The sequence below is a fragment of the Antennarius striatus genome, chromosome 2 (assembly GCF_040054535.1).
Source record: "Antennarius striatus isolate MH-2024 chromosome 2, ASM4005453v1, whole genome shotgun sequence".
Classification (NCBI taxonomy): Eukaryota; Metazoa; Chordata; class Actinopteri; order Lophiiformes; family Antennariidae; genus Antennarius; species Antennarius striatus.
The window spans coordinates 29100782-29127096 of NC_090777.1; the positions used below are offsets into that span (position 1 = coordinate 29100782).

Below are 26315 nucleotides of genomic sequence, written 5' to 3' on the forward strand. Positions count from 1 at the left end.
GACAGAGCTGGGAAACGGTAGTGCCAGAGTAAGAACAGGAAATAAAAATGCTTTTAATTTGTAAATGCAACCCAGATTACGTAAATAAACGCTCCGTCACATGTGGTTTGGGTGTGTGAATGCATTCATGCAGAGGTGCCTGTGGTTGCAGCAGGACCTCCTCCCTTCTTTATCCTCATTGTGCGCAATTTTGCTGCAGCGCACATCCAAAGCGCAGCTGCCCGGCGCGTCAGCGTCAGCGACCGTATGGCTCAGAGCGGTAAATGGTAGCCGCGGGCTGTCGTTTTGGAACCAAGAGGAGAAACCGGAAAGAAAGCGAGCTGGTAATGACTTACTTTAACACCCACGTTACTTCCCAACAGTCCTATGAGACACCCGGTGTGCGGATTAGCGGAACATCCAGCGTCCTGGATGGTTAGCCTGTTAGCATGATGTTAGCATGCCACATAGCCGTTAGCTCGGACATAGCGCTACACAACCAGAGTAAACACGCTGCTTATTCAACCCAATTGGACTTGTACATTCCAAGTTGAATTTACAACTCATTTCGATAAAGTTTTCTATTTAAAAACACTTTTTTTATTAGTACTGGCGACATCATGTCGCTAGCCAGCGGTGAGGTTCGCTCCTTGATGGGACAAAGCTGGACGCACCAGCTGCTTCCAACACTTCCGTGACGTGTGTTTCATCCACACGCTGTGTTTCTGCTGTAAAACGGAATTACATCAGACTGTAAATCGATGCCTGCGTTCATTCATGAGAGTCACGTTTCACTTTCAAGCCCAGTGGCGTCAGGACTGAACGCGACGCGGGGGAATCGACCCCGATCCGAATGCGCAAAAGTTCACACTGACCTTGGAAATAAGAGAATAAGAATGTGTTTTAAAGAAGATGGATATCTGAGGAGTTTAACTTTCTTTATTTAACAGTTTTTTTGGATGAATTTTGTATAATATCCAACGTTTTCAAAACGTAAATTCAATTAACTTTGATTTCAAATTGTATGATCAAAAGCAGACTACTAATCCTGTACGCACACAAGTTTTGGATTTATCTCTGATTTTATCACTCATATTCTACATAACTGTGTCACAGCTCATGTGAATGTGACTGTTTTTCATTTGTGAAAGTAATGGAAACCTTACCTGTTCCCTTTCTGTTTTGCTTTTGCTTCTGATCAAGTGGGTTTTGTTCTACAAATGGATAATGGAGACTGGGGCCATAGGGTAAGAGATGCATACAAGTCAGGCTAGAGTAAGAATAATGCCAGTATCAGTAGAAATGGAGGCTGTTTTTAATTTTTAATTCAATTTGTCGCCAGCAAAATTTACATCGAGCATTGAGACATTAAATCAGTCAAATGCAACATCTCTGCAGTAAATTCTAGTGAAGAGTTATTATGTTTAAGACACATGTGGATTCAGCTTTTGTTTGCGGTTCTAATGTACTGTGCTCACCATTTATTTTAGTTTTAGAGAGAACTATATGATGATAACTTATTCTAATTAGACATAAGCATGTTATTCTTATCACATTTTGTGTCTCTATGCTCTAGATGACTACTCCTGTTACCCTGAATGTGGGAGGTCACCTGTACACCACCAGTTTATCCACCCTGCAGCGTTACCCAGACTCCATGCTAGGTGCCATGTTCCGGGGAGATTTCCCCACGACTCGTGATTCCCAAGGGAACTATTTCATTGATCGCGATGGAACCCTTTTCCGGTACATCCTGAACTTTCTGCGGACATCTGAGCTCACCCTTCCGATGGACTTCACCGAGACAGACCTTCTAAGGAAGGAGGCAGACTTCTACCAGATCGAACCTCTGATCCAGTGCTTGAATGATCCCAAGCCGCTGTACCCCCCTCACATCTTTGAGCAGGTGGTGGAGCTCTCAAGCACTCGGAAACTGTCTAAATATTCAAACCCAGTGGCTGTCATCATCACACAGCTAACAATAACTACAAAGGTTCACGGCCTGCTGGAAGGAATTTCCAACAACTTCACCAAGTGGAACAAACACATGATGGACACCAGAGACTGCCAGGTGTCATTCACCTTTGGACCATGTGACTACCATCAAGAGGTGTCCCTCAGGGTTCATCTCATGGACTACATAATGAAGCAAGGTTTCACCATTCGCAACACGCGTGTGCACCACATGAGTGAGCGCGCAAATGAGAACACAGTGGAGCATCATTGGACTTTTTGCAGACCAGCTCTGAAAGTTGAAGACTGAGTTTTCACACAGCTGTTGTAGGTGACATCCATGATTAATTGGTTTTCATATTACACAAACAAAAGAAACTTATTAAATTGGCCTGTTTCAGGAATGTATTGCTAATAATGTTCTCCCTTTTGATCAGTCATGCAGATTAGAAGTATAGATGAAAATGTGAATCCGTAATTTTTTTCATTTCGTGGCTTTCAGTTTTGTTTTTGTGTAATACTGTTGGTCCACCACCCCATATCCAAAAGGAAATGTTTTATTGAGGCTGATGTCCCCAAAGCAAAACATTCCTTAAAATGCATAATAATAGTAATAAACTTTTTTGTTATTTGCAAGGATTGGCACTGAATTATACCAAATTTACAATAAAAATGTGTGCAAAGTAGTTTTTTTCTTTAATAATGTTACGATGCCTGTATCTGTTTACTTCCAAATCAGTAATAAAATGATTGTAAGCATGTAGCAGTGATTTTGAGGCTACATGATCAAATCTTACCTTTTTAGATTGCAATGTCTTAATGTACTTAAAAATATTTTTTCCCCCAATTTCCAGCTGGTGAGTTTACAGTAGAGCTTAAATTTAGCTGTCTAGGTCTCTAGTATCTCCTTGTATGGTTCTGTTTCTTAACACCCCAGTGGTCGTTGCATGTGTCAGAGCGTCTTGTGTATGTATATATATTTACAGTGTGCTTTGTAATGTTATGTCAGACTTACACTTGAGTTCATATCAACAGTGATGTGTTTGTTCATTCCAGCCAAAATAAACTGTGTATTTGTCTTTTATTTTGCTTTATGGTATTAACTTTTCAGTGCTTAATTTTTTTTTTTGTGTTACTGTGTTTATTATTCATTTGGTGACTTTCCACCTATTAAGTCAGCCTTGCATCTGCAAAGTTACAGGTCCCTCATCACAACATTGCTGTTTCAAGTTGGAAATTAAAATTAAAACTTCAGTTAAAAAAAATTATTACTTGTATCTAGCACATTTTTAGATTGAGCTTTAATAATTTACCTGACTCCAAATCAACAAAAATGCATGGTATTTTTTCATGCATAATCATTACTGCTTAATTTTGATAAAATATGCAGTAATTATATTTTTAAATTATATTTTAAAAGACATTTACGCTCAAAAGAACAATATAAATTTCATTTGAAATGCATATGTAATTGAGAAAAATACCATCAAACGTTATTTCACTAATATGCGCACTTAAATATAAATATTAATATTATAAGACGTAATATTCGTGGTACTTGAAGGTTGCATCATTCTCGGTAAGTTCCATTTTATGATCCGACAGAGGAAACCCACACAGAGCAGTACTGTATGCTTAGGTAACACAACCGGAAGTGACGACATTGTTGGGAGCGTTCGATTTGAGTTCCCACCATTCTCTTACTATGGCTCCGACAGGCTTTCAACCCTGCTCCGCGCACTGGGTAGCAGCTCATGTATAAAACAAGCAAACCTTCGCAATTTTATTTTTTTTCAGGAAACGAGAAGGCCGAAGCTAACCTTGAAATAGCTTAATTTAACTTTACAAGATTATTCTAGCAGCGTTGCGGTTGTTTTCTGGTCACCCAGTAGATGTAGCTTCTTCCTGCCGGCCAGGATGTTTTCTAGGAGTCAAACGCTTCGCTATGTTCTCAATTTCTTCCCTGGTAGAAGTCGCTTCGGGATGTACCGGTTCCTGCCTGTCTTCTTCTGCATTGGGGGCGTCATGGAGTGGGTCATGATCAACGTGAGGATCGGACAGGAGACTTTTTGTGAGTGTTCGAAGGTCATTTGTTAATGTCCAACAGTAAAACCTCTAACTTTAATTAGCTATTTTAGCTCGCTTAAGCTAGCTCTATGCGTCCTTGCTAGGTTGTTACACGTAGCCTTTATAGGCGACAGCTTTAGTTACACTTTATTGACTGATTTGTAAATTGATTTGCAGCAGTACAACGCTAAATGGTAGGAATATCCAGTTAAAATTGAAATATTAAAATATGTAAAAACCGACTTTCATCACTTACAGATTTATCTACAATCAGAGTGAAGTCAGTTTAGATCACATATTTAGTGAGAAAAGTGTGCAATGTTGACGTTTATTAACATTTATCTACATTGTTTCAGGAAGCTTCGCCAAAAAATATAAATTAATACATAAATTTAATATCTAAGTTATAGTTAAATATTATTATATTCATATTATTATTACATAAAAATAATATCTAAGTAATGATCTTAAACTTAGTAAAAGGCTGTTTTAGGCTGGGTTTAACAAACAGTGGGACAAACTGTTTTCTTAATGTCACTTTTGCTTGCAGATCCTTAAATTCCTGCAGATGTTCCGTCTCTCCCAGCTGGTAGACCCATTTAGCCTTCTTTGAAAATGTGGTGACATTTCATCCCAGAAAGGAATCCTGAATGAAAACAAGGAGGTGTTCTCCAAGGCTGAAGTCATCAAAGGGAGAGGCAGAATTTTCCAGTCAGGTTTAGAATGAACTCAGCATGAGTGGAAAAAGTCACTTTCTCTCTCAATGTGTTTCATGGCACAAAAAATGTGTACGGTCCCTCTTGAGATGCCTTTTGGACAAAATGTCTGACTTCTTCTGGATAGCTGCCACCAAATCGTAGCTGTTGGTGTGTTATAGCTTGAAGTTGAGGAGTTTGATGCCTGACGTCATGTCAGCCAGCTGAGCCATAATATCCACATTTCTCTCATCTCAGAGAAACTGAGCAAGCTGTCTAGCCTTTTGATATTTTTTTTATGCCAAGAACATTTTTATTCCATTTCATCCTTAACTGCCAAAAACTGTTAGCAATCTGTGACTGCTAAAGCAATGCAAGGCGTGTATCAATTCTTGTTTTGCTGCGAAGGAATGAATGAGGATCTGTGGAGATTATTGAGTTCATAGTTTTTCATGTATTTACCTCAGACTTTTGGCATTTTTCCCTGACTTTCCACAACAGTTAATAAAATTCACAAAGTAAAATAGTCTTTCTATCGGAAAATTTTAATAAATTTTTCTTTGGCCCAAACAATCTACCCATAAACAAAATCTGGAAATAACTTTAAGATACTTTGCAGACAGACAGCAAACCTGGGTGAACCTCCTCTGACTATTACTTACCTTTTGATGAGCAGAGGTAGTAAATAGTCAGCCTGAATATTGTACAGTAATTGAAATAGAAGTAACAGAGACATTTCGACTCCCGTGGTAGGTTTGTTGTGCTAACAAACTCCAGGATTTTAGAAAAAATCTGGCAAAAAAATGAGACATTTCACATTTTAAAACAAGTAAATACTGTTTGTGCTCATATTAGAACAACAGCTTTTCATTGCTGCACAGTATTTAATTTATTATAGCAAGAAAAGTGTTGGTGAAAGAAAAATTTTCTCCAAGATGATTCAGTGCCAGTAAGTCAGAGAAAAAGCCCTTACAACAAGAACAGTCTTTGTTCATGCTATTAATTACATCTGCACATGTCCAACTATGACAACCTAAATTGTCCATTGTGTATGAAAGTCTTTCTGCATTTTGGCTCAATTTCACAGAATTACAGCTTACTGGGATGCTTAAACAGAACGAAGCCATTATTACTGTAGCACCTGTGCTTTTCTTACTGTGATTATTAGTTCCAAGAAGGAATTGTGCCTGCTGTGGAAAATATCTTTTCAAACAGATTGGGCGGCATGCATCAGTCACTCACATTGTTTACTCAGTAGTCCGCTGACAAAATTCTTCATCTTGTAATTATTAGTAGTATAATTGCAGGCATTTAATTCCAGTTTCTTGTTTTTCCAGATGATGTCTACCGAAGAAAAAAGTCAGAACGGGAATACCAGCAGAAGATAGCAGATGGTGTAACAGTTAGTAATGAGCCTGCAGCCAAGTGAATGCTGGTGACCTAAAGTGAACTTCACCTGTGGCTTCATTCATGGACTCTTTCTCCTCTACTTGTTGTCAACATGCTGGAACAGACTTGAAAGCATATTACTGTGCTATAATAACCATATTATTAACGAGTAGAGATTGAAAGACTGACAGAAAAATCATTACCAATATGTAGTTTTATTTTTTAATGATTAACACTTGAAGCAGTCATAGATTCAATTAAAGATAGCAGTAATAATATCTGAAATCATAAACAATTATATGAGTGAGATGATGTTCTTTTGATGGATAAATTTTTGATGTTTTCCATTTGAAACATGTCTTTAGACAAATTGTTTTTAGCTGTATGTTAACAATAAAAATCAAATACACAAATGGGCTAAAATGCTTGCAAACAGTTACACATTTTAAAGTATTTGAGCTGTATGTTAAATATGAGAATATAAAATGAAATTTAAGACCTTTAGTTAGGAAATCATATTTTTAGTCTCTTTGTAGCATCCTTTTTCATTTGCCCAGAACTTTCTCCCCACATTTTACCTCTAACAAGTTTGCTCTGCTCATTTCAGTTGTACCATCCAATAGGGAGTGACTGCAGACAAACAAAGCTGTCTGGATACTTCGACAGCGCGATGGGGTTCCCATCCAGTCTCACCTCATCCAGGTTGTGTCGGATGTAGTAACTGGTTTTGCCCTTGCAGAACGTCTGATCTGTTATTTTTGCAATCTTGTTGTTCTGTAGAATAGACACACAAATGGTTCACGAGGCAGAAATTATTCAAAATGCTTCTAAAAGGCGACTCTGATTGTTATTGCTCGGCATTACAGAAGAACTTACATTCATGTGCACAACATGAAGAGACTCTGGAAGTTGCGGTACTGCTGTCAGTTCATTGTGTCCGAGGTAAAGATACGCCAGTCTTGTGAGTTTCTAAAAAAATAACAGACTTTATCTTTGCTTCAACTTCTTGTGGTAGAAATATATAAACATGTAATGTTTTATTTTATATTTTGCCATTAGTGGTCTTTCAACTGTTAACTTACTTTGAAAGCAGTTGCCTTTACACCCTGCGTTCTAAGCTTGTTGAAATTGGCATTGAATAATACGAGTTGGCTGGGCAGCATGGGAAGTTTGGTCAGTTTGTTTTCTGCAAGAATGAGTTCCTCAAGATTGGGAAGTTTTGAAAAAGCTCCGTCATCTATCTCAGCGATGAGATTCCCAGTTAAATCAATACTCCTTAAGGTAGCTAGGTATAAAAAAAAAAGAGAATACTTCTGAAATTTGACATGTAATGAGGAGGATTAGTCCAGTATTATATCGACGTTTATTTACCCATATCTGCAAAGTCGCTGAGACTGATTTTTGTGATTTTGTTGAATCTCGCATACAGATAGGCTGTTTCCTTCGGAAGTGCCGGAACGGTTGACATTTCAGGAGACACTTCCTCGCAATAAACCGACCCACTCAGGCAAACACACAGCAGGCATGTCGGCAGCTCTGAAAACACCACAGTGTTGTTTCATCACTGTACTTCAGTTTTTGTTTTTTGGTTCAGTTCTTGGGTTTCTGCTCTGACTGCAGCTTAAATGAACATTACTATTACATAATATGTGCTTTAACTACATTAACAAAAACTTTAAAATGATGCCTGTTCAAGTGTTGCATAATCACCACAAAAACAGTCATTGACAAAGTTATCTGTTTAATCTTACCGTCGATTTTTGCATAAACTGCTGGATCATTGTCTGTGTCTTGGAGCATATCATAGTCTGGAATAATTACCACGTCTCTCTAAAAGAAAAAAAAAAGACTGATTTCTTCCACCTGTCCGCCTACACACAATATAAATGACAGGACCTCATTATACCTTAGGTTTTCGTAATTCCATGTGTCCGTTGTTGGCTGCAGAAGTTGGTATCCACAGAAGCATAAGAGATGAAAGAATTAAAATCCTAATGTGCATCATTGTGAGTAGTTGCTGGTGTCAGAGGAGAATACAGTCTGTTAGACTGGAATTGGAGGGACCTGTGAGCAGGAAAATTTTCCATCCAGTTTGCATTTAGCTGCCAGTTTGCAGCTGAGTAAAAGGAGAGAGGGGAAAAAAAAGAACATTAACTCAATGCATGCTGTGTTTATGCTGCTTTCAGTGATCAGGATGATTCTGAAGATATTTTTACCAACGTATCTGACAGTGATGAAAACATTGATAAACTGATGATTAAAATGATTGTCATAGCGTAATAATTAAGAAAACCTAAATATTGCTTTCAATTTTTATTTCTGTAACACAGGAATCTTGTTACTGGAAAAACAGACCTCAGTGCTCCAGTAATTCATGGGGAAAAATTGAGTGATTTATAAAATAAATTGCCAAAGTACCACTGCAGAGCTGGATAGAAAACTATTTTGAATATGCACCTTTTAAAAATTGTACTACAATTCAAATACCAACTTATAAAAAGTAGTTTTTCTCTCTAAGAAAGGGTTGTTCCCCATTAAGGATTAAGGATTTCTGAAGGAACAACAATCAGAGGGTAATGGAATATGCTGCAATTACACCTCTCATCACACTTTTTAAATTTTATCCTGTGGTTGTACTCAGTTGCAGACTTATTTTTTTTTATTCCTGTAATAAACATTGTGTTTGTTGCAAAACAGCATCGAACACTAGTTTTAACAAGTGCAGTACAAATGAAAGTAGCTTTTTTTTTTTACAAATAATGACCACATCTCTGGAGTAGATCTTTCAAGAGAGAATACTGCAGCGCCTCAGACTAGATGGTTTTAAAAGAAAGAGATTTAGAGGATGCAACCTTGAAGAGTGAATGTAGTTAAGAACTTTGCTCTCTAAAATGCTATGCAAGTGATGGATGGATAAATGTCATGGTGCTTGAGTTGACCTCTGAATTAAACACAGGTACCTCTAAAGACATGAATTAACTACATCATATGAAGTATTAAAAATATATCTGTAAAACATGCTTCCTAACTGAATAAATATAAAAATACTCTGCATAAAATTACTCACAGACATTAACTTGAGGAAAGCGGCTGAAATAATGGGTTAGTTACTGGTTGCCATTATAACGCAACATCTTATAGTCCCCTTCTGTGCAGCTTATCTTATCTAAGTCTATCATTTGTGTCTGTTCTATTACAGCTAGTTAAGGTTAGCTGGTTGTTTGATGTATCAGATTTAAGATTTTCAACCAAAGTCTCAACTGGTGAGGTGTCATGAACAAATCACTGTTGCCATGCAGAGGTTTCTCTGCACAACCAACACATTAAACTCAAGGTGCTGGACAGATACTTCATGATTTTTTTTTTTTCTAAAGGTAAGTCTGTACCATAGATGATAATTCATCAAGACTACATTGCAATATTATAAGGTGGGAGGTAGCATTGTGTCCTAAAGGTAATATGGATGGAATAAATCTATTATCTAGTGTGAGCTCTATTTTTAAAAATATCTTTCACCTCTATGAGGCTGACCTTGACATTTCACCTTGCTGTGCAAAATGGAAAGTAAACCCGCCCTACAAGACCTATAAATGTCATCTTACAGATGAGTTCTGTTCACACAAGCATCACCATTGTGAGTGTATATTTCCCTAACAAAGCTTCTATAGTTATGTTCGGTTAATGGTGCATACAGCTCGAAAATGAAGCAGAAAACCAGACGCGGTGGACAAAACGTTATATCTCGGCTTTACAAACATCGGGACGATGTTAATCTCGACTCAATGACTAAATTATGGAGCCTAAACGGGGCGGATGGTGGAAAACAGCTACGTTAACATACATTGAATTGTTCCAGTCCAACGCGAATGGAAATGTCCGCGTGTAAATGCTAACCACCTCACTTCGATTAAACTGCGAAAGGGGGATTATGAAAATTTGATATGCGTGTTTTTTTGTTTTTTTTTTGTAAAATCGAATATTTATATTAATTATCTTAATGCATATGGGCAGTGGTTGCATTATGTAAGGCAGATGTGTAGTGGAAAAAATAGGAAACACAAGTGCCAATGTAACGGAAGTGGTACTGCCCTGAGCGCTGAGTGAGACGGAGGACAGAGGCTGAATAGTCCAGAGAGAGAAAAAAAGCAGGATTATAAAGTCCCTCATATTGTAAGTGAAATTGCGGCACATAAACGAATTGTGCATTGTAATACTCTGTTTTATTTCGTGGCTCAATGTTAGACTTTGTTGTTTTCATCGTGTCCGCTAAATCCCGTTGAGAAGCCATCAAGCCAGCAGAGCCGTGTAGCTGGATTTGTGAAAGGCTAGGCGTTTAGCTCGCTGCTAGCAGCTAATGCGGGATAACGGTACAGCTTATGCTAGCTCACCGACGTTCGGATTCCATGACACTTTGTTCTGACAGGCTCGTCATCTTGGGCGGGCCGTGCTACAGTAGAACATTAATTAAACGCGAGGGTAAAATCTTACATTGCAAGATTTTGATTTATATCAACGAGAAAAAATATATAATGTCGCTTGTCAAAAGCCTAACCGTGTATTTTTTTAAATAAAGACAGTCGCTCCCTTTGTGGCCTAGCTAGAGAACGTTACCGTTAGATAGCGGAAACAGTGCATCAGAGCGATAGCTTCGTGAAATGGTCACCCACTCCCCTCGATAATGTATGTTTTACTACCATGGGTTGTTAGTAATACTTTTATTTAATCGAGTTAATTCACCATCTCGAAGAAGAAAAAGACGATTCGTGCTTAAGCTAATAGAAAAAGGCGAAATGTATGATCGCGCTAGTGCTGCTGGCAATATTAAAGAGGGAGGGGGGCATTAATGCCTGACCCGGACTTCGGCTAGGATAGCAAGTGTCGACTGGAACCACCGTAAACGGGCCGGCAGAACCTCTCTGCTCGGCGGAATCCATCCACGCGGAGGATTATTGACGGGGTCTAGTTCTTCATCGGTCAATAACAGGTTAACAACGATGTGACAAGTCGGGATTGGAGATTCGACTGGCTAACGTTAGCAGCTAGCCTTAGCCAGTGATGTGTAACATTGGGGTTGACCCACTTGCTGTGGGGCCCACTCCGCCTTGCTCATTTTCCATTGAATCCAGTGTGTTCTCTATTTAAAAGCCTCGGTCTGTCGCATCCAAAAACAATTATAGTTAATTCTAGACGCGTAAGTGCGCACACGCCTATCGGGGAAAAATCGATCATTTGAAAAATATTATGAATTATCCCTTTTTATTCTCACGATTCTGTATGTCTTATTTCTCAGTTTAAAAAAAAATGGATAAGAGCGACCTGGTACAGAAGGCTAAGCTTGCCGAGCAGGCAGAGCGCTATGATGACATGGCTGCAGCCATGAAATCAGTGACGGAGCAAGGTGCGGAGCTGTCAAACGAGGAGCGCAACCTTCTCTCCGTTGCCTACAAGAACGTAGTAGGTGCACGCCGCTCCTCCTGGCGCGTCATCTCCAGCATCGAGCAGAAGACCGAGGGCAACGACAAGAAACAGCAGATGGCACGTGAATACCGGGTGAAGATCGAGACCGAGCTGGAAGAAATCTGCACGGATGTGCTTGTAAGGATTTTCAGTTGATTTTGCACATAAATGTCATAACCCATATATTTCGAGTATTATAACAATCCTTATTCTCACAAATCTCCGTTTTTATTTAAGGGGCTATTGGACAATTTTCTCATTCCCTCTTCAACTGCTGCTGAAAGCAAGGTGTTCTACCTGAAAATGAAAGGCGACTATTATAGATACCTCTCTGAGGTCGCATCCGGGGATCGCAAGAAGAGTAAGTTTCATGACATGACGGGATATGAAAAAATTTGATGGATTTTAGTGTGATTGAAATAGAAATGAAGACGCTAAACTTTTTGTAAAATGAAAGGAGTTACTTGAATTGTCAAAACCAGATAGCATCACTGAAACATTTTCTTTCATATTTTTTTCTTCACTCTCACCAACATTTGTCTAGTTTATAGCAAAATCAGCTGTTTTTTTCTGTATGAAAAAATATAAAGCAACCCTCTGTGATATACAAACAATAGACTATAAGATATTGGACAGTTATTTCCCTCATGACTTGAGAAATCTAAAAATAACTATAAGGAAGCAAATACAATTATAAATAAATGTCAATTTTTTTTTCATCACATTTGAATTTTATGATAATATACAGTACTAAGTATGTCGATACTTAACACTGATTTAAAATTTATTCCCAACAATTTTCATTTTCCCCGTGTTTCTGTCTAAAGGTACAGTGGATATGTCCCAGCAAGCTTACCAGGAAGCTTTTGACATTAGCAAGGGGGACATGCAGCCAACACACCCAATTCGGCTTGGGTTGGCCCTCAACTTCTCCGTCTTCTACTATGAAATCCTCAACAACCCGGACAAAGCCTGCTCCTTGGCTAAGGCGGTATGAGAAAAGCCTAAAGGCATATGCTTTAAGGGCTTAAACTCACAAATAACACCAGTTGGTCACATTTAAATACTGACATGCACTGTAATTAAATATTACTATTGCATTGTAGTTTACAATCTATTATGACTTGATTGGTTACAGCCAAGTGATGTTTAATGAATTCCACACTATTATTTAAGATGAAATTCAATGTTTAAATGTCATATTTTAGGCATTTGATGAAGCCATCGCTGAACTTGACACTTTGAATGAGGATTCTTACAAAGACAGCACCCTGATCATGCAGCTACTAAGGGACAACCTGACTGTGAGTTTTAAGACCCAAGTTGTGTTGGCATCCATTGATCCTGATATATTATTCATGAAAAATCATGCCTGTCTTTCTGTTTGCAGCTGTGGACATCAGAAAACCAAGCAGATGAGGGCGAGACTGGAGACGGGGAAAACTAATGGAGTTGCACTGTTAATCGACCTACACTCTTATGTTAAACACAGACAGCTTATATACATCCCCTTCCACTCCATCAGCTCCTCCCACTTCTGTATGACAAGCAGCCTGAATTGCTCCTTACCAACTAGTTTACCACTCACAGTTCACTGTGAGGTGACAGGGTAATTTTCAGTTAGCAGATTCAGTCACTATGTGGAAAGATGTTGTATTGATTAGTGAGTCCATGTTGCTGTTGTTTTTAATTTGCTTTGTGTGTATGTCTGTATGTAGTGAGCGAGCAAGTGTTAAAGATTGGTCCAGGAAGTGGGGTGAATTTTAATCGTCCTTCCAAATTCCTTTGTCCCCGCTAGTTTGATGTGCATTTTTAACCTCCCCCTTCCTCTTTTTTTTTTCTTATTTTCTTATTTGTGATTCCTAATGATATTTACAGGCTCTATTGTAATGGTAACTAGACCGACGGTTGATTTCCACTTAACACTGTGATGGTTGGCTTTCCATTCGCTTCACACACCCAACACAGTTTTGTGTTTGAATTTCCAGACACATACAATCCTATTTTCGACTAACTGCAATTCTGCTGTGGGTTCATACAGAAAGGAGGCAGGCTGTATTGTGACACTGACATCTTGATGTTATGCTCATTTTAGGACATTCACAGTTTCAAAGTTTTAAGGGACACCTTAAATTGTCATGCTAGATTTGTTCAGGCATCAGACATTCCACATTATTAGGCTTTTGGAAAGGCAGTGCTATTTTTGTCTTTTTTTTATTTTAACTAAGTATGAATTGTCATTGTAGTTTTACTCACTGTTCAGGTGCTGCTTGATCTCAGTACAATGGAAATTTTATGTGCGTAAATGTGGTTCCATGTGTTTTGCAAGACTGACTATCATCTGTATGTAAAACCTAAAGTAACATTTTATTGATGTTAATTGAAAATGTCTTAACACACTGTATCAACCCTGCTTCCACAAAAAGGAAAAAAAATTTTTTTTTCTTAAAGCAGTTTTCCCCAAAATAGAAAGACAAAAAAACAAAACCAACTTTGACTGACATTCTTCTGCAGCCTCTCTCCATTAAGGTGGCAGCATTTGCTCAATATTTCTCGACATAGAAAACTGGTTATCCCAAACAAACATTAGTGGCTAAGTCATTACCCAGGTGTATCTGTTGGAAAAGATGGCTGGTGTGGATGATTGCCTAAAAAAAAATCAGGTCTATCTTGAAAGTGCAATTTGGACAGGACTATTTCATCACTTTGGCGGGAAGCTCAGTGTCACAATACCATGTATCACCTCAACATTCCACATATTGTAGTTGAAAACACCATTCCACGATATAGCTGACTGTTTATTCAGACAACGCTCCAATGAATTGAAATCTTATGTTGAAAAAAAAAAGTCATGTCAGTTTATTATGCTTAATGAAAATGCAGTTAGTGAATGTGGAACGAAGCCTGTCTGTATATCAGGTATCTACTTGCTTTGTTTTTACTGCAAGTCTTATGGCTAAATTTTGCTTCTGTAACAGTCTATTACCCAGTGCACACACGTGGTTGTGAAAATTTAGAATAGCTATAAAAAGCAATGACGAAATGGAGATAAAACAATGGTTGGTGTAATTCTAGCTTTGTGTTTATGTATCTTAAAACCATTCTAGTTTCACTATACATGTAAGAAATAGGAAAGTGTCAAAGACCATTCAGTGAAATAAAGTTTCGTTTAAGATAACAGGGTAATTACGTCCTCATTTTTTGTCCGGGGGTGTTTTTTTATTGTGTATATAATTCATCCACTGTCGTGCATTTTAATCTAGAGAACCGGCACAAAATGACTGACATTTGGTGGCGAGCTTCCGTTCCCCTGTCGCTATCACGTGGCAGAACTAGTTTTCTTCGCGGAGTCTCACATCAATTAACCTCTGCCCTCCCACAGCACAATTAATGACCCGCGGAGGACACAAGCAGGTGTTCCACGGCCGTAATTATAAGAAGTTGGCGTCGGTGCGAGAAGTCATCGGCGGTCAGAGCTGCTGCACTGAAGGGCGAATTTCAGAGTCACACGTTGGCTGTTTGAGACAAGTAAGTACATTTTATTTTAAGAAATCTTTACGTTCTGTAGTTTGTGATTTAATTACGTCACACCAGGATTCAGAAGAAAGGCTTTAAGTTCAGCTAACTTAAGCTAGCTCTGGTTGTAGTTTTAACATATTCTACACCTGAAGCCAGTTTGATGTAAAAAACCGACTAAAATAATGTAAAAATGGGCTTCAATAGCTAATTTGTTACATCCTTTTTTATTTTTTTTAAATTCCAAATTTAAATCCAATTGGAGTTTCCCCTGAGGCGCGTTAGCCTAATTAACAGTTAATTGGGTGCAGGGCTTCAGTCTAACGCAGGATGAAGCCTTTTCCTGTCGTTCTATCCATTTAAATAAGATGCTGATTTAACTTCATAATCAATTTATTGGGCAGGTAATTAACCTGTGAATTTGTTTTTGCAGTAACATGATGCAGAGTGGTAATTTTTTTTTTTTTTTAAAGTTCAGATGATCCATAACTTTATGGCGATTTTGTTTGCAATCCTTTACTTCCAAAGCGTTTCTGTGCGAGGCTTGACATTTTCTTTTTAACCAAACTAATTCTCTTGTACAGATGTGAGCTTTCAGCCTTTCAAGATTTAAAAAAATTAAACCAAAACTTCATAATACAAGTTGGGTTAAAAAAAATAAATACAGGGGACATAAGTCAGGTTGACACCAACTCGCTCACCCATTTGTCAATTTGGTTCAAAGTTTTTTTCTTTTTCCAGGGAATTATTCCGAACCATGCAAGACAAAGACACTTGATAAATGTGCAAGAAAAAAAAAGGTTATGATTTTATCAGGGTTCAGCCCAGCCAGTTGGATGAGTTCACAATCTAATTTAATAATATGCTAGTTTTGTTATGGCATCTTTAAATATAATATCTGTACATACTAAATAGATTCATGCTAATTACATCTTTCCAAAATAATCTTGGTTATAATATGCACATTACCTTTTAGATTCATTGGCATAATGGGGAAACTGAGCTACCTTGACTGGTGCTCTGATGTTGACTTGGATGTGGATTTATTTTTTGAACTGGACTAAAACGTGTTAAGTAGTGGTGTCATTTTCTCCAGAGATTTCTTGTAAAACATAATATAACCCAAGGGATTTATGCTTGAATTAAGGTTTACATAAAACATCCAGTAGAAGACCTAAATGACTTTTTAAGGTAAGCAACAATTTTTTCTCCACACTGTGTTGCTGATGCCCATCTGCAAACACAATTTAATTGCAATTAGGAAATGGAAATTTTTGGTCATGTTTGGGTTGGGTGGGATAGTCCAACACAGGTTTTCACATCAGAGCAACTGTTTTATTACTCGCGTCTGAAGCAAGGTGGAAAAAAGGTTTGTGTGGTATTAAAGTCTGCACTGGATACGGGAAGGAACTTATGTCTGCAGTCAAAAATTCAAACAATTCTGCTAAGGCAGTCTGTATTCTGATGAACATTTTAGTAATACATATAATGCACCCCTTGGTTGTAAAGCAGTGGCACTTATGTGTCATGTCACATGCATGACATTCTTGGAATTTAAGCACATGATGCATAGAAAAGTGGTTTCTGCATGTTACAGGACTTTCCACCCTCACTTGAAGACTCTTTATAGATCTTACATTTCAAAAAAGTAGATGGATTTGAGTTCAACATTGCTGTTTTTTTAAAAGCGTGAAACGGTCAAAAAAAGGTGTCAGCCTTGGGATTCATTGAATTATTTAGGTTTGGCGCTCGATTCCATCCCCGTTCAGAATCTTATTCCTTAAACGTACAAGCATTTAACAGTTTAAAATGTATCCTAACGCTGTCTTTGTCTTGAACTAGCCTAAGATGAACAGCAGCGGACCAGCGTTGCCCCTGGCTTCTCTGTATGTTGGAGACCTGCATCCTGATGTCACGGAGGCCATGCTCTATCAGAAGTTCTCTCCTGCAGGACCCATCATGTCAATCCGTGTGTGCCGGGACATCATGACCCGCATATCTCTGGGATATGCCTACATCAACTTCCAGCAACCAGCAGATGGTATGGCGTCCATCTGTACTCTGATTCAGACAAATTTTTATCTCTGGATAGCTAAGAGCAATGATCTGTAGTTTTGCACCTGACGGATTGACTGGAATATATTTTAATATGCAGTTATAATGGAGGCAGCTGAAATGGGTCAGGTATAATTCAGCATTGGGTACTCAAAGGAATTCCATTTCTGTTTTGCAGCCGAGTGTGCCCTGGATACATTGAACTATGAAATCATGAAGGGCGTTCCTATCCGAATCATGTGGTCTCAGCGTGACCCAGGACTCAGGAAGTCTGGTGTGGGAAACATCTTCATCAAGAACATGGATGAATCTATTGACAACAAAGCACTGTATGACACCTTCTCAACCTTCGGCAATATTTTGTCCTGCAAGGCAAGTGGCTGGAGAAACTTGGCTACTGCATGGTAGCTCCATCTGTGTGAGCTAACTGCCTCGTGCTGTTCTGTGAAGTCATTCAGCACAGTTTAGCAGATGTTTGAGATGAGACTAGGTCTTCTACACAAAACTGTAAATGTATAAAATAGTCACGCTATGTAATATTGAATTTTCCAGTGGACATTTTTAAGTCACACATGTTAAATGCAGTTATACATTTTTAGTTTGCTTGGAATATTGAGGGCAATCACGCCACTAAAGGCACTCTGTAAATTACATACCACAAGCTTTTTAATCATTCGAGTATTCTGTCTGTTTAGATTGTTTGTGATGAAAAGGGATCCAAAGGCTACGGGTTTGTTCACTTTGAAACTCAAGAAGCAGCGAACCGGGCCATTGAAACCATGAATGGGATGCTGCTGAATGACAGGAAAGTGTGAGTAACTGATTTAAATGAACTTATCAGAACACATTCAGGCAATTTGTACTTTGTATGAATTGTGACTGCTGTAGAATTACCTGAGAGCAAATTTGTAAATTGACAATTGATACAATCTTGTCAGCACCAAGTTTTCCCTGTTGAAATCTGAATAGTTATGCTAGATTTTATTGTTCATGTGGATTTAAAGCCGAAAGGCCACAAAAAATGGTCAGAATGCTCTGAAGTGTAGAAATGTATTAAAGTAGTACCTGCTGTAAATATTTACAGAAGTTTTATTTTCTAATGTGACATTTTGCCCATTTTAAAATCTGTTTTCAATCATCAGAAGCCAAATACAAATATCAACACTGTACAATCAAGTGTTTGACTTTCATTTCTTTGTCTTCAATAATTTCTCTCTTGGTTATCGTTTGATTCTGTCTACAGTTTTGTTGGAATATTTAAGTCCCGCAAAGCGAGAGAGTTGGAGACTGGTACCAAAGCTCTGAGGTTCACCAATGTCTACGTCAAAAACTTTGGCGAAGATTACACCGATGAGAAACTCGAGGAACTCTTTTCAGAATTTGGTAAGATTTGGTCCTGCTCAAGTGGGGATAAAGGTTTTTTAACAGATGTGAATGTTAATGCAGTCAGTAACTAGGTATGTGCACAGGTGCATTATGGGTATCATTGGTCTCTGCTGCTTTAGTGGTGGCTGCTCAGAACCTGTTGGGTTTTTAAATGATTTGAATAAGGGTGTCGTCTTTCGAGAAGTTGGATGAATGAATCTTGATGATTTTTTGTCTTAAACAGAAGTCACAACCTACCTTTACATGTGTAAGGTGGGTTGTGCAGTCTCTAGAGATCTTCTTAATTTGTTAAAAGAAAAATCCACAAGTGGATTCAGATGTGATTGGGCCTTTTTTTATAAAGTACATTGTTGATCAAATGCTTCATGGTGATTATGGACCCACTCGTGCTCACATTCACAGGGAGGACTCTTAGTGTGCGAGTGATGAAAGACGACAAGGGCCGTTCACGAGGATTTGGCTTTGTAAACTTTGACAACAATGAAGATGCTTTGAAGGTAGAGTACCAATTCATTGTCCACTCCATTAGGTCCAAATACACACAATACAGTACATCATGTATTTTAAATGAGACAATCAAAATGCTAAATACAAGTAAAATGGGGAACATGATTGGCAGGTGAGATGTGCTGAAGGTGTAACCATGTCCAATCTGGAAAAAAACCCAAACTATAGCAAATGGCATCCAGAACCCAGACCATGATAAACATTTTTAAACTGCTTCATAAAGTAGGCTGGTATGTAACGTGACAGCTCTTCACCACCGGTGCATCTGTCTCATCCTGGTTGTCTTTATACCCCTGCATTTTTTTACCATTGCTGCCTTTACACACAATTCCATCTTTGTTTTTTCAAATAGCTGTAGTTTTTTTTTTTTGTCACATTAGCAGCCAAGGTGCCATATCTGGGATTATCAAGATATGCAAGTTTGAATGGCTTCCAGGTGACTGATGCTGTCCAAATTAAATATTTGCGCTCTTGTTTGATCTCCACCTGTGTTTTAAGAAAACATAGTGACACATGAGTCACTTTGTTTTGTCGTGTAGCCTTTGGATTTTATTTGAAACCTTATATATATGGTTTCCATCTGGGTCAAACATGCAGCAGCGATAATGTCCAAACGCTCTAGTCAGAACAGACATTTGTATTCTGACTAACCTGCAACACTAACAATTACAGAACTATTTTACAATCTCACTGTAATACAGGAGACAATCTGCGAACTCAGACTCCCAGACCTCCTTGTACCATTTGCAGAATGCAAAATAATAAACCTGAATCACGTTGGAACCAAAAGTATCAATCCCACTCAAACACATGATTGCAGACTGCCCCAGTCTTTTCCCCTGAATGTTTTGTCATTGCCACCCTCCTCTGCTTTGGAGGCAGGGCTGGGACCTGGAAGATGTACTCATTCTAATGCTCTCGTCTTATTGGCTGCTGCTGTAAGCTGTCGTTGGTGATTGGCAGGTGTCAAGATTGGATCCAAGCTGATGAGCCAACAGAGGCTCACAGCAACGGTACTGAGTTGATATTGCTCTTGTCTTCTCAGGCAGTTGATGAACTGAATGGAAAGGAGATCAATGGGAAAAGCCTCTATGTGGGTCGGGCTCAGAAGCGACTGGAGCGCCAGCTAGAACTCAAGCGCAGGTTTGAGCAGATCAAACAAGACCGAATCCAGCGCTATCAGGTGACTGAAATGTTATACGTATGGACACACTACTTTAACTGGAGATGAGTAAATGCAAAATGCAAAATATATTTGGGACGTGGGAATCTGAATATTTCTGATTCCAGGGGGTGAATCTGTATGTGAAAAACCTTGACGATGGAATCACTGACGAGATACTCCGGAGTGAGTTTGCTCCATACGGCACCATCACCAGTGCCAAGGTACTACAGAGGTTGAGGCAACGGCCGCCTTGACTGAATTTGAACTCACTGGCTGCTGCTGATGTCAATTGTTTTTCAATGAGAAGGCAATAGAGGCAAAGAAAAACTTAACATGTAGAACCTAAAACTCGTAGGAGCCATCTGCCTGGACCGGATTGGTGAAGGGACACAGACGCCTAGAAACAAAGTTATGAACATAGACACCAAAACATTACCTTTAGTCTTCTTTTTCCAAACATGTATGATTGGTGTGTTCAGTAATAAATAAAGATGAGCACACAAGCATCTTTTCAGCAGTTTGACACTTTGGTAAACACTAGATGTTTGCATGAATCTGAATTCTACAGCTGATTAATGCATCATCAACATTCCTGAATGTGTTCTGTGTTGATTCCTGTAGGTCATGACTGATGGCGCCCAAAGCAAGGGCTTCGGCTTCGTCTGCTTTTCGTCGCCCGAGGAGGCGACAAAGGCGGTGACTGAAATGAATGGGAGAATCGTTGCGACCAAACCGCTGTATGTGGCTCTGGCTCAGAGGAGGGAGGAACGTAAAGCGATCCTGACCAATAAGTACTCGCAGAGATTTGCTACCTTGAGGAGCATAACGAGTCCCATTATAGACCAGTACCAGCAGGCTGGATATTACATGACTGTACCTCAGGTAATGGAGTGGGTAACAACCACTTTGTTTTTATGGGCAGACTAATACTAGTCTGTTTTAACTATTTGGAACAATTCACTCAAGCACTGTAATGAGGGTAGGCTACTTGTACTGATTTTAAAATGTTGTTTCCCAAGTCCAGTTAAGACTCATCATATTTTGTTTAAAAGTTATATTTTTAAGTCTTCAAAATGGAGTAGGGCACCATTTCTACAGAAATCGTTCAGCTTCAGTCAATGGAAGGTGTTATTCTAGGAACCTTTTTCAGATGAGGAGTGAAAGTCTTGACGGTACAGCAGTATCTGGAGATATGAGCTGCTCGACTTACAAGTTAAAGTGGTACCTTTACTTACGAAATTAATTGGTTCTGGAAGAAATTACGCAAGTAGAAAATTTCATTAGTAGAGACTTGTTTTCCATGCAAATGTCCTAATCCGTTCCAAGCCCGAAAAAATTCAGACGTAAATGTTTTACAAAGCATAAAAATGCATCAAAACATGTAACAAATGCATGTTACAATTAGATTACTACACAATAAATGAGAGTTGTGCATAATGTAAAAAACAAAGACTAGAGTAAAGAATAATAATGATGGTCATTTACCTTTTAACTGCTGTCCTCATTGTATTTTGCCCTCTTTGGTTCATGCCCTCTTGCCCCACCATGAACAACAGGGTGAATTCCAGTCCTCCTTCTGAACTTCTCCAACCACCCACGTGATGCCTGAAACTTCCTTTTGTTTTAATAACGTGATTGTAGATGCATTACGGCCATATTCTTTGGTGAGATCAACCAAACGCATCCCTTTTTCATGCTTTTCTATCATCTCTTGCTTTGTTTGTACGGACAAAAAAAACTCGTCTTTTCTTTTCCTCTTTTCTCCGTCACTTTCTTGGGGTCCATAGTGAATACTCTAAAAGTTAATATATTTACGTAAAACCTCATGGGTCGAGGGCCGAATGACGAGGACAATGCATGGACACTGATCTAGCTTCACACAGAGGTCCCTCTTGGCTAATGGGATGCCAGGAAGATACTAGGTAATAGCCAATGGCAGAGCAGCTATGAGAATGTTGCATTCAGGAACCTGTGGGAGCTGCGAGTATCAGCCCATACTGTATTTTTACCTTGCATAAATCGAAATTTCTTTCGTAACTACAGGCAATATTTTCCTACTGAGAAGTTTTGTATGTAGAACATTTCGTAAGTAGAGATACCACTGTATTTAAGATGCGGTCCGTTGCTCTGTCCAGGTTTTGCATACAAAATAAGATTGAAATGATTCGTTTTAAGTGGAGAATTCGATTTACAAGCGGCTTAAACTCGTATCTCGAGGTACGATTGTATATCCTGTGGTTGGTTGATTCCGAGGGCTCCAGCAGTAAAACACGATTATCTTGATTAAATCATGCAGCCTCCTCCTCGCGCCCTCTACAACCACAATCCTGTGCGACCACCTCACCGTTGGATGGGGCAGCCACCCAGATTACAGGGTGGGTGGATCATTTGTTTTACCTTAACTTGACTGTTTCCTATGCAGTGTCTAAATATGAATGTCCTTGCCTTGGCAGCCTACCCAGCCCAGTTTCTCGGTGGCTCTGGTCCCCGCCGTGGATCGAGCTACATCGCTACAGTCAAACAGGCCTCCACCCAGGCCCCTCGCGCTGTAAACTCCACACAGAAGACAAGTAAAACTAGGGCTAGGATAATGTGACGATCTCCATCTTCCCACGGCCCGTCATGCAGGTTTATCTGACAAGATGTTCTTTACTTAGGCAACATGGCGACTCAGACTCGGCGCTCCGATTCGCACGGTGTGGCAAAAGGCAACCAGTATAAGTATTCTTCTTCTGTGAGAAACCTGCAGCAGGCCATGGCTACGTCGCCACAAATTGGTAAACAGGTATGTCTGTACAGCTCTCAGCCACATGTAGGCCCAGACTCTGAAGCCCAAACATTTCTGTAGAATGTGACTTAGTTGCTCATATTGAATATCAAGGAATAAATGCAATATTTTGAGGAGCCTTGGAGAAAATGATCTGATCCGCTGTTTTGTCTTTAGAGTGTTTCTTCCCCTGTGAAGGAGCCACCAATGCACGGTAAAGAGTCGCTGACCGCCAAGGTGTTGGCTGCAGCTCCACTCTTGGATCAGAAGCAGATTCTTGGTGGGGCATCATTCAGTTCTGACCCTTCTACCCATCTGAAGCAGCTCCTGTATTCGTCCTCACCATCTGCCCTGTTTTCCACAGGGGAACAGTTGTACCCACTGATCTACAGTCTTCATCCAAGCCTGGCTGGAAAAATTACTGGGATGCTGCTGGATCTCAACAATTCCGACCTGCTGCAGTTGCTGGACTCTCCTCAGTCCCTGCGCTCTAAGGTTTAATCATGTTCACTTTCATACAGGCTCTCATTGGTCTCATTAAGGCTGTGGTAGGTAACTCATAGCAACAGGTTTTTGTAATCTTTCATCAGATAAATCTGTGGAACAGGGTGTTTTTGCTACATCTAGTGCTTCTGAAGCCTTGTGTCAGAATCCATTGGACCAGATTCAGGTCCAAAGCACTAGATTTTTACCTACCTCAGCTTTATGAGCTAGTGCAGATAAAAAAATTGCACTTTTTCTGGATTTACCACTTAAATGTGTGATATTTCCTATGCTATTACCTGTTTTTTCTTTTTCCTATTTAAAAAATACACTATATACTGTCTGCATGAGAATCTGTACATTTGCACTTCTTGAAGCTTCGTTCACCAGATTATCTTGTAACAAGAATTCTCTACATGGATTAATTTTGCAGTGTTTACCAGATCTAAGATATTTGGAAAGTTTGTGAATCTTTAATTTCAGGATTCTCACACAAATGTCTTCAATGTCTTTTGGTGGGAGCAGCACTTAAGCTTTTCAAGTCTTCTAGATGGGGACATTTTATGCGTCTTAAAATTTTTATATTTTTTTTACTAACAAGCTCTGTTCTTTCATTGTTTTTAATGTTAATTAAAATCTGTTTCCTGAAACATTACATTGATATTTCTATTCTTACTCAGGTGTACGTGTGCTGCGCAAAGCAATGAATTAAATGCACAAATGTCTCCAACGACACAAACTTGTTGTGTCTCCAGCTTTTCTGATGACTAGGTAGCATTAACTCCAAAAGCCATTTATTTGATACTTGACATCAAAATCCCTTCACGTAGTCTTTGTGCATTGATGTGAAAGCATAGCTGTCTAACAGCAGGTGAGCCTATTGCAGCCCTAGATGGTTGCAAACTGTTTTGGGAAATGGTAGACAATAAAGGAATAAAAAATGTGCCTTCCAGCGGAGAATGGGGAAGGAATCCTTAGTCTAGTTTGAGGGCAAGAAAACGGAACCGTCACTCCTCCAGGTGGCAGCATCCTCTCACTGCAAGGCCTGGCACAAAATGGGGTGGGGAGACCGACTGAGACTAGAGCTGACCTCAAAAGGGAAAGGCGGTTTTCAGGATCGGCCGATGTGAAACGTGTTCACACACATCAGGCCAGACAGAGCCAGAGTCAACTTCCTTGAGCTTTTTTCTGTAGACGGTTGTATTTTCCCCCATAAGACACCACACCTTATTACAGGAGGATGGCGCGAGACCACTCTGGTGTGGGCAGAAGAGACTTGTATGGGAACACAGGATACTTATCATCTTTTCTCTGATGGACTTAATAAATTGCTAGATGTAGTCACTAAGAGGGTTTAAAGTTAACTTTAAATTTGAGTGTTTGAGGTTGACTTGATCTGTTGAAACAAATCATGACCAAAGGTCAATTTGTTAATATTTAATGGTGTTTAATGGTCTTGCAGTGTAGATGTTAATATTCATGGTGACGGGAAGGTAAAGAAAACACTTAATACTTCAAGATGAGAGCAGTTAACTTTAAGCAAAGAATAGTCCATGAATTTGGGACATTGTACTGATTTTCTCACGTTCTGGGAGACTATCCATAGACCAAACCAGTCTGGTTGTTAAATAAAATACGAACTTGAACACTTGTAGAATGATGTCATGTCTTTCTTTTGAATTCATCAAAAGTGAAAATGAAGTGTTGGTGTTTTCTGTTTAAGAGCACGGTTAGCACCTTCCACGTTTTTGTAAGAAGCAAACAAGAGTACTGCCTAGTTTCACATTTATCAGACGACATCCTTGAGATGGTGAATCATCTTTTTCTTCTTTGGCCAGGTGGACGAAGCAATTGCTGTCCTGCAGGCTCACCAGGTGAAGGAATGCCCTCCCAAGAAGTGACCTGCTGCTACAGGTCAGAAACCATCTGCTAAAAGCTCAACACACTTATGCCAAACCCTGGTCCATACCTGATGAATTTGGAAGTTTAATAAAATGAAAGTGTTACGATTGCAGCAGTCCTGAGAGACTCCTCCTGACTTTTGTGCAGACATTGATTTAAAACTAATCACATTTCTTCCCCCCCAGACTTGATGAACTCCGTGGAAGTGGAAAAAAAATATTTAAAATCTAAAAGTTAAATCAATATTTGGTGAGGATTAAATTGAGAAATTTGTGAAGTTTTGTTGCCATACCTTTTGTTAAGATAAAAATTACAGCATATGCATGAAACCAGTCTCCTGTCATTACTCATGAAGAACATGAAGGTACTGCTGCAGTGAATGCACTTCAGTTGGAAAGTTACAGTAGAGTGTTCATTTGAAGGTGATGAACCACTGCTTCCCCTTTGATGGGAGGAGACGATCAGGGCCTGAGAATCTAACGGGTAAACTTGCATGAGTTGAACATCAGTAGTTAAGATAAGCCACTAGAAACTAGTGGTCACAACCCACCAGCTACATGGAATGAAGGTGTGGATATGTTTGAATTATGAATTTAAAACTCATTTACAAGAGAAATGTCATTTGAATTTACACAATTTAATTCTACAACTGAATGGCACCACTTGTGTCCCATGTACAGACATTTCAAGGCTGACTTCTGCAGACACGAAGTATGAGCTCCGATGAGTCCAACCAGCTGCTTTAAGACGTGTCCAGATGCTGGGTAAGGATTTATATTTGTCTTGAAATACACAGATCACATACTAAAATGTAATTCCAGACCTCAGCTTTGTGTAATTGTGCAGAGATGCAGTGAATCTTCCATAAACTTTGTAAGTTGATGAGCAGAACTGAGCTTTCTACACAAGCGCCATAAACAAATGAAAGCCAATCAAAATGAACTTCGCCAACAATTTACTCTTAAGTCTAGGAAGAGAAACATTGGGGCATAAA

General features: G+C 39.2%; 5 protein-coding genes across 6 annotated transcripts; 4 read left to right on the plus strand and 1 right to left on the minus strand.

The window, feature by feature from the left end:
• Positions 1–100: 100 nt before the first annotated feature.
• Positions 101–3124, plus strand: kctd6b (potassium channel tetramerization domain containing 6b). 2 transcript variants are annotated; one of them, XM_068328934.1, is made up of 3 exons: positions 101–323; positions 1183–1226; positions 1556–3124. In XM_068328934.1, the coding sequence occupies exons 1-3, from the start codon at positions 101–103 to the stop codon at positions 2240–2242; spliced, it is 954 nt and encodes a 317-aa protein (XP_068185035.1). In that variant the 3' UTR covers positions 2243–3124. The 2 variants fall into 2 exon arrangements, with proteins under 2 accessions (XP_068185035.1, XP_068185044.1); XM_068328943.1 differs by lacking the exon at positions 1183–1226 and having other exon boundaries at positions 136–323; positions 1556–3121.
• Positions 3125–3633: 509 nt separating this feature from the next.
• Positions 3634–6171, plus strand: LOC137608042 (ubiquinol-cytochrome c reductase complex assembly factor 5). Its single transcript, XM_068334039.1, has 2 exons — positions 3634–4003; positions 6032–6171. The coding sequence occupies exons 1-2, from the start codon at positions 3850–3852 to the stop codon at positions 6121–6123; spliced, it is 246 nt and encodes an 81-aa protein (XP_068190140.1). The 5' UTR covers positions 3634–3849; the 3' UTR covers positions 6124–6171.
• On the minus strand, positions 6032–8190 carry ognb (osteoglycin, paralog b). The gene is made up of 6 exons (XM_068334014.1): positions 7990–8190; positions 7835–7913; positions 7455–7619; positions 7166–7368; positions 6960–7052; positions 6032–6857 (listed from the first exon to the last, which is right to left on the minus strand). The coding sequence occupies exons 1-6, from the start codon at positions 8086–8088 to the stop codon at positions 6687–6689; spliced, it is 810 nt and encodes a 269-aa protein (XP_068190115.1). The 5' UTR covers positions 8089–8190; the 3' UTR covers positions 6032–6686.
• Positions 8191–10125: 1935 nt separating this feature from the next.
• LOC137608036 (14-3-3 protein beta/alpha-1) lies at positions 10126–14718 on the plus strand. Its single transcript, XM_068334027.1, has 6 exons — positions 10126–10253; positions 11374–11678; positions 11778–11901; positions 12368–12531; positions 12749–12844; positions 12931–14718. Exons 2-6 carry the CDS (start codon positions 11385–11387, stop codon positions 12985–12987), a joined length of 735 nt encoding a protein of 244 aa, XP_068190128.1. The 5' UTR covers positions 10126–10253; positions 11374–11384; the 3' UTR covers positions 12988–14718.
• Positions 14719–14897: 179 nt separating this feature from the next.
• LOC137608047 (embryonic polyadenylate-binding protein B-like) lies at positions 14898–26085 on the plus strand. The gene is made up of 16 exons (XM_068334054.1): positions 14898–15068; positions 16899–17097; positions 17290–17483; positions 17807–17922; positions 18355–18494; positions 18900–18994; positions 20050–20187; positions 20295–20390; positions 20791–21051; positions 22466–22544; positions 22623–22739; positions 22827–22954; positions 23114–23216; positions 23301–23431; positions 25258–25333; positions 26002–26085. Exons 1-15 carry the CDS (start codon positions 14931–14933, stop codon positions 25318–25320), a joined length of 1998 nt encoding a protein of 665 aa, XP_068190155.1. The 5' UTR covers positions 14898–14930; the 3' UTR covers positions 25321–25333; positions 26002–26085.
• Positions 26086–26315: the final 230 nt, after the last annotated feature.

What these genes read in the sequence shown, in the direction of transcription:
- LOC137608047 (XM_068334054.1), top strand. Translation starts at nt 14,931, where the DNA reads ATGACCCGCGGAGGACACAAGCAGGTGTTCCACGGCCGTAATTATAAG. An exon ending in ACGTTGGCTGTTTGAGACAA is followed by an intron (nt 15,069 to 16,898) that starts GTAAGTACATTT and finishes GTCTTGAACTAG; the next exon opens with CCTAAGATGAACAGCAGCGG. An exon ending in CTTCCAGCAACCAGCAGATG is followed by an intron (nt 17,098 to 17,289) that starts GTATGGCGTCCA and finishes TCTGTTTTGCAG; the next exon opens with CCGAGTGTGCCCTGGATACA.
- LOC137608042 (XM_068334039.1), top strand. Translation starts at nt 3,850, where the DNA reads ATGTTTTCTAGGAGTCAAACGCTTCGCTATGTTCTCAATTTCTTCCCT. An exon ending in GATCGGACAGGAGACTTTTT is followed by an intron (nt 4,004 to 6,031) that starts GTGAGTGTTCGA and finishes TTGTTTTTCCAG; the next exon opens with ATGATGTCTACCGAAGAAAA.
- ognb (XM_068334014.1), bottom strand. Translation starts at nt 8,088, where the DNA reads ATGATGCACATTAGGATTTTAATTCTTTCATCTCTTATGCTTCTGTGG. An exon ending in AGTTTATGCAAAAATCGACG is followed by an intron (nt 7,620 to 7,834) that starts GTAAGATTAAAC and finishes TGGTGTTTTCAG; the next exon opens with AGCTGCCGACATGCCTGCTG. An exon ending in TTCATGTTGTGCACATGAAT is followed by an intron (nt 6,858 to 6,959) that starts GTAAGTTCTTCT and finishes TCTATTCTACAG; the next exon opens with AACAACAAGATTGCAAAAAT.
- LOC137608036 (XM_068334027.1), top strand. Translation starts at nt 11,385, where the DNA reads ATGGATAAGAGCGACCTGGTACAGAAGGCTAAGCTTGCCGAGCAGGCA. An exon ending in CCTGCTCCTTGGCTAAGGCG is followed by an intron (nt 12,532 to 12,748) that starts GTATGAGAAAAG and finishes GTCATATTTTAG; the next exon opens with GCATTTGATGAAGCCATCGC. An exon ending in TACTAAGGGACAACCTGACT is followed by an intron (nt 12,845 to 12,930) that starts GTGAGTTTTAAG and finishes TTCTGTTTGCAG; the next exon opens with CTGTGGACATCAGAAAACCA.
- kctd6b (XM_068328934.1), top strand. Translation starts at nt 101, where the DNA reads ATGTGGTTTGGGTGTGTGAATGCATTCATGCAGAGGTGCCTGTGGTTG. An exon ending in ACCGGAAAGAAAGCGAGCTG is followed by an intron (nt 324 to 1,182) that starts GTAATGACTTAC and finishes CTTCTGATCAAG; the next exon opens with TGGGTTTTGTTCTACAAATG. An exon ending in ATGGAGACTGGGGCCATAGG is followed by an intron (nt 1,227 to 1,555) that starts GTAAGAGATGCA and finishes TCTATGCTCTAG; the next exon opens with ATGACTACTCCTGTTACCCT.